General features: G+C 35.2%; 1 protein-coding gene across 1 annotated transcript in view; it reads left to right on the top strand.

Moving 5' to 3' along the window:
* Positions 1-13607, top strand: part of Rras2 (RAS related 2) — an 81325-nt gene that overhangs the window by 62445 nt on the left and 5273 nt on the right. Inside the window, exons 2-4 of the mRNA XM_076844224.1 lie at positions 2786-2873; positions 3921-4023; positions 4190-4298. Coding sequence (XP_076700339.1) covers positions 2786-2873; positions 3921-4023; positions 4190-4298 — 300 coding nt within the window. The remainder of the gene's footprint in view (positions 1-2785; positions 2874-3920; positions 4024-4189; positions 4299-13607) is intronic.

The following is a 13607-nucleotide window of genomic DNA, read 5'->3' as shown; positions in this document are numbered from 1 at the left end:
GATTTGCCACAGATCTGAAGTAGCAGAGTTAGAATTGAATTCAGGATTGACCATCACCAGTGACTGATTACTTTTTGGTGGTCTTCTGCCTCAAATATCTGGTACCTGAGTTAAAGTGACAAAAATGTTATGTTTTTGTGGTGGCAAGTGATGGTTATATTTGTTATATGTGTACAATGAATGCTTATTTTAGGCACATTCTGACCTGTTGCTTACTGAATGAATTATGAGAGGGAAGGTAGTTTTTTTTTTTTTTTTTTTTTTTTTGCAGTCCTGGGAATTGAACCATGGCCTTGTGTACACTAGGCAAGTTCTACCATTGAACTGCTCCCCTAGTCAGAAAAGTGCCCCTCCCAATACTGGGTATTGAACCAGGGCCTCACACATACTCAGCAAGGGCTGTACCACTGAGCTTTAGGTCCAGCCCAGGAAAGTGTTTTTTAATTCTTTGACAGACCCTAGAGTGAGTTCCCTAGAAAGAATCTTTCAATGAGGATGTCTTTTTAAAAGTTGCATATAGTAAGATGATGATAGTCCTTAGACAAATTTTGAAAATAGGATGTAGTAAAGATGAGATGTGGACCTAATATCTAGAAATCCCAAGTTAGTTCACCTTAGAAATTAATGTGTGTGGAAATTAATGTGTGTGGAACAAAACCATGCCAGTGTTAGCAGAGTTTTGGAAGTCTTGTAATATTGTATTTAAAGAACTGACATTCAAAGGAAACATGAAACTTCCACAACTACTAAAAAGAAGAACAAATAATTCATTACAATAGACTTCAAAGTCACATAAACCAATGAATGATACATGTTAAGTCCCCCAGCCCTCCAGGACTTGGAATTGAACTTGGGCACTCTGCCACTGAGCTACATCACCATCCCTTTTTTCTATTTTGAGGTAGGATCTTACTAAGTTGACCAGACTGGCCTTGAACTTGAATTCCCTCCTGCCTTAGCCTTCTGAGTAGCTGGTATATGCCACTGGGTTCAGCATGTTAATGTCGTAATTTAGTATCACAGTATAAAAGTTCATCATATTTGAAGAATTCCAGCTATCATGTATGACTTGCACATTTGTAAAAATGTATTTAATAATATTTGTTTATTCATTCTATTTTCAATCAAAGTGTTAGGGATGGTATAATACTTTCAGGCATATAATGGGAATAGCTAATGAATTTCAGGTTTTACAAGATAAAGGGATGTCTAGAAATATCAGGTGGCTGCAAAGAAACATATCTTAAGAGAAACTCATCTTCAAAGTATGAATAATATGCTTATTCAACTTTTTTGGTGTAAGATTGCAGTTTGATGTTGTTTAAGAGTAGTAAGTTCAAAGAAGATTGTTGCCAGTTGTATTTACTTTTTGAAGGGGTGTGAGTACCAACATTTAGTTCGGGATTGTTTTGATACCTGTTCAGTTTAAATGCACATGGGGGCTGATGGTGGAGATGGCTGCTACTGTTGGTAAATGATTCTTTTTTTTTTTTTCTTAGTAAGTCATACATTTTAAATGGGACTATGAGGGAAATACAGTTATGGGTAATGAATTCTATGGTTAAGGTTATTCCTCAAATAAAAATAAATTGTGGGAAAGACCTTTCCAATAAAATAAATATGTAAAGCCATAGTAGCAGGCAGATTAGTATCCTCCCCAAATCAGGGTTTTCTTGACTCCTTTCTGAGGACCCATTGAGTAGCTTTCTGAACTTATCCCACCAAGTTGAGGGATGTTACCTAAGAACTCTGTGCTCCTAGAACAGTGACTTTCTGCAGGAACCCTTTCCTGAAGAATGGCCAAAACAGTTGGCTCTGGATCCTAGCTAGCATTAAGCTTTCTTCCTCTGAGTCCTTTCTCAGGTTTTGTTAAATGAGTCAAAATGAGTCAGTGGGACAGTGGACTGTGAGGAAGTTGATCCCTAGGAGAGCAAAGGAGATAGACCAGAAGAAGAGTAAGTCAGTATCACAGGTACTGCCCTTCTGATAAGAAATGAGAAATGGTTTCTTTTAGATGATTGCTTTATTTTTAGAACATTTTAAAAGAAAAGTATGATATTCTAACTGCCCATTCTTTTGATGATGATTTAAAAGATAATAATTGTGAAGCTTTGATAAACAGAAATATAATTTAAGTTAAAAATGAAAAGATTAGATGAAGTTTGAGATTCCTACAGATGAAGTTATCCTGAATGATGTTTCTGAAGCATCATTTCTGCTGAAAGGGGAATAATAATGAGAAAAGAAGGTGGGGGAAGGAATGTTCCAGGCCTCTTTCATTTGTGTGTGTGTGTGTGTATTTTTTTTTTGTGTGTGATATATTCATTTTTTGTGATGCTGGGGATTGAACCCAGGGCCCTGTGCATGCAAGGCAGGCACTCTACAACTGAGCTATAATCCCAGCCCTCTTTCTTATAATTTCTTTGCATCTATTTTTATCTTTAGGACTGATGTTTATGTGAAATATAAGTAGGTCTGAATTATAGTTTATTGGATTTTTCTAGTTTTTCTAGAACTTGAGTTCTAGATTCTTAGCTTTAATTATAAAAAATTATAGCAGATGATTTGCAATCTTGGCATTTTTCTGATATGATAATCCAAAGATATTTAGTATCCTTTCTTCACTTGGAAGGTGCTCTGAAGAGACTCATTTATTAGGGAATTAACATATAGTAGAATAAACTCCAATACAGTGAAAACATCTTGATTAGTTTGGACTAAATGGAATTCTATAAAGTTAACAAACAGGCATGAATTTTTTTCTTTTCCTTTTTCTTTTTTACAGTCCTATTTTGTAACAGATTATGATCCAACTATTGAAGATTCCTACACAAAGCAGTGTGTGATAGATGACAGAGCAGCCCGACTAGATAGTAAGTAAACTTATTTATTTTAATAGTTCATCTGTTCTGTTTTTAGAAAGTTACCTCTGGTATTTTGCTGATTATATAGTGTAATGGAAATATTAGATGAGGTCTTCAATATAAGCCTGCCTTTTTCATTAGTTTTGATGAGTCTATATGTTGGTTAGTTTTTTTTTTTCATATTGGTCAATTTTAAATATGTCTCTGTAAATGAAAGGTGAAACAGTAATTGAACTGATCTTGTTCTGCTAAGACTGATCTTATAATTTGTTGAAATGTATTTATTGGTACAGCTGGAAATAGTAAATCAGGTCTCATTTCTTCCTGGTGTTTGGCAAAGGCTCCAGTGGGGAAGTGACCATAGAGTTTAAGCTCAGAGGCTTTAACAAATACTGTGCCTGGTTAAATATACCACTTCGACACAGGAGAAAACCCTGCTCTTTTTTTTTAAGTTGTAGATGAACAAATACCTTTATTTTGTTTGTTTATTTTTATGTGGTGCTGAGGATTGAACCCAGTGCCTCACATATGCAAGGCAAGCATCCACCACTGAGCCACAACCCCAGCCCAAAACCCTGTTCTTTTAATTTGTGTGATTCTTTTATTCATAGAGATTAAGAAATGTATTAGCACCTGTCCAAAGTCTGGTATTTGTGTGGCGAGGGGATAGGTAACAACCGCAATTTCTTTCTTGAATTTATAATATGTTTTTCAGATCTTTACATGGAGAAGATAAATATTCAAGTGATTTCAGAGGTTATCTGATTCTATCTGCATAGATATGTTTGATATTTTTAACCTTGTAATTGGTATGCTAATATATTCTAACTGTAAAATGGATCTGTGCTGATGAAAATAAGCTCTGTAACTGTCTGCCATTAGAATATGTTTGTCTTTAATATTGAGAATAAAGTTTTAAGAGAGAGGAATGTCATTTCCTTTTTATACCAAGAATAAGGTTATCTAGAGGACCCACACGAAAGGAGCCTATCCTTGTAGAGGAGCAGTTTATAAAAAATGAAAACACGGGTTTTTTTTTTTTTTTTTTCCCTTTAGTTTTGGATACGGCTGGACAAGAAGAGTTTGGTGCCATGAGAGAACAGTATATGAGGACTGGTGAAGGCTTCCTTTTGGTCTTTTCAGTCACAGATAGAGGCAGGTTAGTAGCAATATTAAAATGTAGTCCATTGGTCCTGTCTACATCATGATTTTATTGAATTTAGATTCTCTTATTTTTAATAATAAAATACTAACTGGAGTATGGAGCTCGTTGAATTATGATTCCTGGTCAAATCAATTAATTTATTTTATTTTATTTTTTTAAGTTTTGAAGAAATCTATAAGTTTCAAAGACAGATTCTCAGAGTAAAGGATCGTGATGAGTTTCCAATGATTTTAATTGGTAATAAAGCAGACCTGGATCATCAAAGACAGGTAAGAAGGAATTTCATTGCTGGAAAATCATGTAAGTGAAGTGATGAGTTTAATGAAATAATAGAAAGTCCTATGATCAAAAACAAACAACTGTGCTGATGTCACTTCAGTATTTATTGCTGAGTTTAGTACACTGGATCTTGGAGAAGTTATATTAGGTAAACAAGAAAAAGGAGATTTAGAGAAATTTAAATTTCATGGTTTTACACAAAATTTCAGAAGATTCTATAAGCCTATAAGTATTTGTACTAGTTCTAGTCCCATGTAATTTCTTGGGTAATATCTAAGAACTCTAATTTAGTTAGACAATCTCAAATGCCTACTTTATTTACTATTAATATGAAATTTTCTTTGTTTAGAGACTGACTTTAATGTAAATTACAGTATTTGAATTTTTCCTAACTTCAGCAACTGAATTTTCTATTAATTCTTCACACTGGCCTGCTCTAACACCAGTAGCCTTTAAGATAAGAATATATTTAGTTGCAAACTTATTCTCACTTGTTTTCTTACTCATTTTTGAAAATTTTATTATTTAAAATTTTTTTTTTGGTATGTGTTGTTCACTCATTTTTTGTAGGGGAGAGGAATAAAGTCGGCTGTAAATTGATGCAGTCCTACTTTATTTGGGGTGTATTTAAGTCTTTAGTTTCTCATTCACATCTGGAATAATTATTATTTAAATTGTTTCTCTTGTTGGCTTTTATATAACCTTAGGTTGACAAAAAGATTTTTGTTGGGTTGGGCATGGTGGTACTCGCCTTGTAATCCTAGTCACTTGGGAGGCGGAGGCAGGAAAATCCAAGTTCCAGGCCAGCCTGGGAAACTTAGTTGAGACCCTGTCTCCAAATAAAAAATAAAAAGTTTGGGGATGTAGGTCAGTGGTAGAGTGCCCCTGGGTTTAATTCCCAGTACTGGGAAAAGAAAGAGTTTATTGGAACAGTATAAACATGAAGAAAAGTTGATTGATAAACAGCTCAGTTTATGTTGATGCTAGGCTTTTATTTTGTAGTTAACTGTTTAAAACATAGTCTTTGTGCTTTATTTGTAAAAATTTTGTTGGGCACACACAAAATTCAAGATATTCAAGAGGAAGATATTTCTTCTCATGCTAAGATTTAGAAATATTTCTTGATGACACTAAGTGCAGAATAAACTTTCCTGCTCTGACTCCTTTAAGTCAGAATTGTTATAAAGTTAAGGCAAAAAAAAAAAGTGCTCTTTATATTAAATCAATATAAACTTTAATTTTGGTCTTTTTATTTCCTTGGGGGTTTCTGAACTTAAATTATATTTATTAAGTGTTGCCTGATGGAACCTGTCTACTTCTGCTGCTTGTTTCTTTCTAGCACTAGAAACTTCATATATCATTAGATCTGAGAAGTAATGGCAAAGTAGATGTGCAGTGAAGAAGGGGTTCTCCCTTTCTCATGCTAATTTCTGCTCCCAGCACGCCTTGATTATATAAAAGGATCTTTTCTCAAATGAAGTGGTGGGGAAGATTCTCTGGAATAGTCTCCTCTTATGTAGGTTGTGGTGGATTAGGGAGAGCAGGAGGATATAGGCCCATTAGAACCAAATCCTCACCATCATTAGCTTAGGGTAAGGTCTATAATCTCTGTATTGGAATTTGCTAGTATATGGCGTGCAGTTTTCATTGGTTTGTGGGTATTCCACATACTGTAGCATTTGCTTTGTATATCATGGGATCATAAAATTTTTCATTTAATTTAAAAAGTAACTTAAGCACAACATAGGAAATATATCTTCTTTATTTTCATCACCTTAAAGATATACACTATTAGCTTGGAGTAAGTTATTCTGTTTTGTTTTTTTTTTCCTAAATCATATACGTGAACTGGGGATGTGGCTCAAGTGGTAGCGCGCTCGCCTGGCATGCGTGCGACCCGGGTTCGATCCTTAGCACCACATACAAACAAAGATGTTGTGCCTGCCGAAAAACTAAAAAAAAATAAATATTAAAAAAAAATCATATACGTAGACATAAGTTGCCCTCGCCCTCACGCCAAAAATCTCAGAAGAGAGTAAAGCAGGTGACTGATATCTAGTGGCCAATGTTCTTCTCATTCATATTTTGTTTTCTGCATGACAAGCATAAAGACAAATTTTATGACTCCTGATGCTTTGTCTGTCTGCTGTTTTCTGGGTTCCTTTGCACTGTAGTCAGGCATATTGATTACTCTCACTTTAAAGTCATGACTACTACCCCTATGTGAGCTAATTGGAAATCCTCCCATATTTCCCTACTCCATTTATTTCTCACTTGTTTGGATAGTTATTACCTGCTTTCTTACCTGTTATTCACCTGTAATACTTTCTTTTCTTTTCTCAGCTGATGGTGCATTATATTTTCCTATTTCTACATAGTCTTATGCCCACATTTACTAATACAGAATGTGGCATATGAGGTTTTTCTTCTCCCACTCATAAGTGGGATAAATTTTATGGTCTATGACTGGCTTGTCCACTGGGCCCTGGATGCTATTTCTCCTCTCCAACTTATGGATAACACCTTAGCAATTGCTTTTTTCTTTTATTTGATCATTCCCACCATCATACAACATGCTAGTGTTGCCCATCTTAAAAACAAAAAAGTAACAGCAGAAACTGAGTCTGTTCTCTCTGAGAACAGTTTCTCCTCTTTCTTCAATCTGTTATTCTTGCCTATATTGACATCATTCATTCTGTGCCATTGTCAAAGACTTCACTTCTATAAATGTTGATGATATGATATTTCACACAGTTGATCACTTTCTCTTTTTTTGAAACACTACTTGACTCTGTGATATCATTTCCTACTCGTCCTCTCTCCTCCCCAATGTTCTTTGTTGGCTTCTCTTCATTTTCTTTTATTTCCAGGGTGTGTGAGGGCTCCATAGTTCTCTCTTTTGGGCTCTCTAAGCCTCAGAAGGGCATACTCAATGCTATTGAAGTTGAGAATGTTATATACTAAAGGTTTTTGCCTTTATAAAAGGTTACTCTTCAGAATTAAAGGTGATGCTTAGAATGTTTTGAACCTTTACTCATTCTACCTGTATAGGCTACAGGTATCTTACAAAAATTTCTCCTCCCTTTTTAAGAGATGTCTACTGTTTAGTCATCTCTATGTTCTTTCTCAGTAACCAGTCTGGCTTGCTATGCTGCTGACCTGGACCCCATCACCCCGCACCCCATCCAGCTTTATCTTAGATATAATCTGTTAGACTTTATCTTAGTTACTTAATCTTAGAACTTGTGGATCAGCGGGGTGGGGGGGGCATTCCTACCACTAACTCCTCAGTTCTGAAACCTATTAAAAATAAGTCAGAAAAGGATTTGTTTACTGTGTTTTTGCTTCTGTACCTGTGGATTTGGCTGACTTATTTTATCCTTTTATCTATCCACTCACCCAGTATTAATTTTTGTGGTAGTGGGTGCTCTAACACTGAGTTATATTCACAACCCTTTTTATTTTTTATTTTCAGACATGGTCTTGCTAAATTGTCCAGTGGCCTCAAATTTGGGATTAAACTGCCTCAGACTCTTGAGTTGCTGGGATTATAGGCATGTGCTACTGCACTCAGCTCACCCAGTATTTATTGATCATATTTTCTAGGCCCTCATGATGAAATAGTAGATAAAACAGTCACCAAGATTTACATTAAATAAAAAAGCGTCTGAAGAATTTGGTGGTTTAGTGTAATCACTAATCTGACCACTTACGGAGTGATTGCTGATTTTGTTTGTCCTATCAAAGGTATAGGAAGAAAATATAGATGAATGATTTGCTTACCTTCCTAAAATATGAAAGTAGGTAAGTATGACTGTATATCGATTCTGAAATTTAGTGAGGCAGTGTGTGGGTTTGGATGGTGGATTTTTTGATACATCATCTGATTTCAAGCTTCTCGTCCTTGATTCTATGCTGTATAGAAATTAGCTGTTTCCACTTTTTTGTTTACTCCCTCCCTCCTTCACCTTAGCTGCCCTCTCTCCTTTCCCCTTTGTTAAGTTACTTAATTGCTAATGGTCACCATTAAGTTGAGAAAGGCACTCCTTATACTTTTACTAAAAATACAACTCAGTCTCCTTCATCTGTCAGTGCTTTGACACAGTGTGCCCCTATGGCATCCTAGGATAAAGAATCCTGTCTCTTTTGAGTTCTGTCTGTTTATGTGTATATAAACTGTTTATATAAACTGTAGGTAATGCTTTTCAACTTGTTCTAATGTTTCTATGTCAATTTTGTTGAAATATTTGCAGAATTGAAAACTTGGGACCTAATGGGTTAACTTGACATATTCCTGAGTATTGGAAAGGTAGTTTATTCCTTTTAAGCCAGATTTGTTCAGATAAAATTACTCTCATCATTCCCATTTTGCTTTTCTTTCTTTGGGAATATATAGTACTACTTGAATTCATATTATTATGGATTTTGAATTAATTTGTGCCTTTGAACTGAGTCTCAAAGTTCCCAAAAGTAGGTCTGTGGATTCATTGTTTCAGATTTACTTTGGATGTTCAAAACAATTCTGAGTAGAGCTCAGACCAACCAAATAGAATATCCAGGTGATAAGGCTTAGTATTTGTGTCTATAAAATTCTCTGGGTTGAGGAACTCTAGAAAATATTTGTTTATGTAGATATCAGTCTGCTTTTATTTTGGTCTTCACAGTGTGTTTTCTTTTTGTTTGCTTTGGTGGTGGCAGTGCTGTCACAGTGCCTTTTGGTTAAAAGTATGCTGCCCTCTAGTAAGCATATATGTGGGCACAGATCTCTTGACCAGAAATATATGTATAAACTCTGCTTCCTTGATTCCTGTAAGACAGTGATGTAAAACCAGACTTCAAATAAGTGAGTTGGGCACAGTGGCATTCGCCTGTAATTCCAGTGACTCTGAAGGCTGAGGCACAGGAGCGCAGGTTTGAGGCCACCCTCAGCAACTTGGTAAGGTCCTGTCTCCAAATAAAAAGAGGTGGGGATGTAGGATGTAGCTCAGTGGTAAATTGCCCTTGGGTTCGATCTCCAGTTAGGGCGAGGTGGGGGTGGGGGTGGTGGGGAACGACGACCCATGTAAACAGTCTTAGCAATGAGATTTTTTTCTTTTTGTCATCTAGACTATGAATTCATTAATTTTCTTAACTATGTACAAAGATAGATTATTTGCCATCCCTCTTGATCTAATTACATTATGCATGATGGGTAGGGTAAGGTGACTTTTTTTTTTTTCTTTGTTGTACTGGGGATTGAACCCAGTTGACTGAACCACATCCTCAGCCCTTTTTTATTTTTTTATTTTGAAACGGGGCCTTGCTGAATTGTGGAGGCTGGCCTCAAGTTTATAATTCTTTTGCTATAGTCCTCCAAATTGCTGGGATTACAGGTGTGTACCGCCATGCTCAGCGCCAGATAACTTTTTCAGGAACAATTGAGCAAAGACAACAGTATTCTTAAGGACATATTTTTTTTTTTCCTCCCCAAGTCAAATTTACAATAACAACAATTTGAGATTAACTTATAATCTTTCTTTTCATGGCACAGGAAATTGAACTCAGGGTGCTCTAGCATTGATCTACATTCATAGCCTTTTTTTTTTTAATTTTTAAAATTTTGAGATAGTGTCTCAACTAAATTGCCTAGTATGGCCTTGAACTTGTAATCTTCCTGCCTCAGCCTCCTCGAATCTCTGGGATTACAGGTTATGCCCCTGTGCTTGGCTGACTTAAAAATCTTAAGTATTTATTTAAATTTTTCTTCCTGTATTTTGTTTCATTTTCGGATTTACTTATTTGATTGATCCCACTCCATTTACTTGTAGTTATTTAGTTAATTGGCATGCATTCTTCTAAGCCTTAGAGGTATAAAGACAAATAAATGTGTTGTTAATACTTGTCTCAGAGGACATCTTAAAGTAGTGGGAGAACAAGAAAACATAACTAAAATTTTTAGTATCACATATTATGAATTTTGTCAGTGGTGATCTTTGAGTGTGATGGGACATCATTGCCACTAGGAGGGAGTTTTTTGTTGCTTGAGTCTTGAAAGGTTAGTGAGAAATAAGAATATTAAGTTTGAGAGAGAAGGAAGAAGAACAGAATTTTGACTACATTGGGGTTATTTTTATAGGAAGGAATTTACCATGAATTGTTGTGAACATACTTTATATACAACCAGAAATATAAAGTGCTCTATATGTGTAATAAGAATTGTAATGCATTTTGCTGTCATTTATTTTTTAAAAAAATCAATAAAAATCAATTTAAAAATTTTTTTGAGAAGTAGCTTGAGAAAATATTGCATATAGAGTAATAAAGATAAAGGGACTGTATTCATCATTGTTTCTCATGGAAAAACATGCTGCATCTTTTAAATACTGAAAGCAAAAAACTTACCTAGAATTTAATCCACTAAAATTTATTTTAAAAAAATGAAGGTTAGATAAAAGACTTCCCTCAAACATATAAAGTATGAGATTACTAACCAGAAACAAGGAAAGAAGTCTAAGGGGAAAAGATATCAACTGGAAATTTGAATCAACTGGAAAGAATGAAGAGCACTGAAAATGGTAATTATATTGGGAAATAAAATAGCTTTTTAGTATTTAAATTAAAACATAACTGAACATTTTAAGAAAAAGTAATGTGAGGTAAAAGCTAAAATAGTAAAAAAAGAGGAAGGTAGAAACAGACTCTCAAAGTTCTTAAACTGTACATTAATTGGCATAATACCATTTGAGTAAGACTGTGACAACTTGAAAATATATACTGTAAACTCAAAAGCAACCATTGAGGTAGTATAACAGATACATAGCTAATTAGTCAACAGAGGAGACAACATTCTAATTAGACAACATTAATGTCTAATTAGACAACATTCAGTGTAAAAAATATTTCAGTTAACCCAAAAGGCAGAAAAAGAGGATAAGTAGGACAAAGAACAGATAGGGTGAGTAGAAAGTACATAGCTAAGTGCTCAACTATATTGATTAAGCATAACTTGTGTGACTACCTCAGTTGAAAGGCACATGTTGTCAGATTGGATGAAAGTATCTACTCCCCACTTCTCGTCCTGTACTGGGGATTGAAGAGCTACATCCCAAGCCCCTTTTATTTTGAGACAGTGTCTCACTGAGTTGCTCAGGCTGGCCTGGAACTTGCAATCCTCCTGCCTCAGTAGCTAGAATTACTTACAGGTGTGTGCCATTGTGTTTGACAAAAAGTCTACTTTTTAAAGACACAGCCAGGATAAAAGTAAAAGGATGGGCCAGGAGTGTGTCCGTAATCCCAGCAATTTAGGATGTTGAGGCAGGAGGATAGAAAGTTCAAAGCCAGGCCTCACCGATGTACCCTAAGCAACTTAGCAAGTCTCTCTCCCTCCCTCCCCCTCTCCCTCCCTCCCTCCCTCCCCCTCTCCCTCCCTCCCTCCCCCTCTCCCTCCCTCCCTCCCTCCCCCCTCCCTCCCCCCTTCCCTCCCTCCCCCTCTCCCTCCCTCCCTCCCTCCCCCCCCTCTCATAATGAATATAAATTTCAAGTGGCTATATAAAAGTCATTTTATAGCTGAGTATTACCAGGGATAAAGAGTGTAATTTTATAATGATAAAGAAATTAATTTATCAAGAAGATATTATAGTCCTAAACATTCAGTGTAATATTAGGTTGGTTCATCCAACCTAATAATAGCTTCAAAATTCCTGAATTAAGAGTTATAAGAACTGCAAAGAGAAATAGGCAAGTTCATGCTTAGTAGAGACCTCAATAACCCCTCTAAATAATTGTTAATTAGTGAGATACAAATGACTTGAACAACACTATCAACTTATTCTAATTGTCATTGAATGATATAGAATACATATTTTTTGAAATAAAAATATGTTATACAACAAGCTTTAATAAGTTTAAAATGATTATAGTTAATAACACTTATTCTTTGATGACAATGGAATTAAATTGGAACTTGATAACAGATATCTAGGAAATCACATACTGGGAAACATTTCTATTTAACACTTGGGTCAAAGAAAAAAAATCAAAAGGAAGATTACAGATGATTATGAACTAAATGAAAATTAAACATCAAAATCTGTGATGCTGCTGAAAATACATATATGTGGAGAAGTTAGTAACACTAAATACTTGTATTAGAAAACAGATCTTCATTAATTAACTTTAGATTCTGTCTTAAGAAATAAGAAAAAGCTAGGTGCAGGGTGTATGCCTGAAATCCCAGCTACTCTGGAGACTGAGGCAGGGGAATCGAAAGTTTGCCAGCCTTGGCAACCTGATAAGATCCTGTCCCAAAATTTAAAAAAAAATTAAGCTGGGCATGGTGGTTTATGCCTGTAATCCTAGTGACTCCAGAGGCTGAGTGAGGCAGGAGGATTGCAAATACAAAGCCAGTCTCAGCAACTTAGCAAGGCTCCATGTAACTTAGCAAGATCTTGTCTCCAAGTAGTATTAGTTGCAGCAGCAGCAGTAGTAGTAGTAATAAAAAACAACATAGAAAGGACTGGGGATGTGGTGACTCAGTGGTAAAGTACCCCTGGCTTCAATCTCCAATATCACTCAACCAAGCAGTCAACCAATCAATCAATAAAAAATAAAAAATAAAGGGTTGGAGATGTAGCTGAGAATTAGAGCACCTCTGGGATTAATTCCCCAGTACTGCCAAAACAAACCCCAAAACAAAACAAAAGCAAACTAGAAGAAAAAAGGAGCAAATTAAACATATAGTAAATAGAAGGAAAATAATAAGGAATGGAATACAATGAAATAAAAAATAGAAAAACTGTGGGTTTCAGTGATTCAAGTGTGTCGTTTGCATATGCAGTAGCCAGCACCCAAAATGAAAATAGAAAATAGAAAAATCATAGAAAAAATACAACCTAAAAAGTATTGTTTATAAGATCAATCAAACTGAGAAATCTCTAATTAGAATGATCAGATACAAAAGAGAGAAGATCAATATTTGGAATGAGAAAGATTATCACTTTAGATCTTACAAAGGCATAAAAATAATAAAGAGATGCTACAAAGACTATGCCAACAAATTTAGTAAGTTTGAAAGATACAAAGTATCAAAGTTTGTTCCAGAAACAAACATAAGTATCAAAGTTTCTTGAAAGATATAAAGTATCTAAATTTAAGAAACAAATACATTAGCTAAATAATACTATCTATCAAATAAGTTTGATTTGTCCTAAAAACTTTCCTTCAAAGAAAACTGAAAGTCCAGATGGATTCACTGGTGAATTATACCAAACATTTAAGGAAGGCATACTCTCTATTGTGTTTAGGCTGTTCTGAAATGCTGG

Source organism: Callospermophilus lateralis, chromosome 2 (assembly GCF_048772815.1).
Source record: "Callospermophilus lateralis isolate mCalLat2 chromosome 2, mCalLat2.hap1, whole genome shotgun sequence".
Classification (NCBI taxonomy): Eukaryota; Metazoa; Chordata; class Mammalia; order Rodentia; family Sciuridae; genus Callospermophilus; species Callospermophilus lateralis.
The sequence above is the reverse complement of the archived record's forward strand: the minus strand, read 5'-3'. Positions and strand labels throughout refer to the sequence as shown.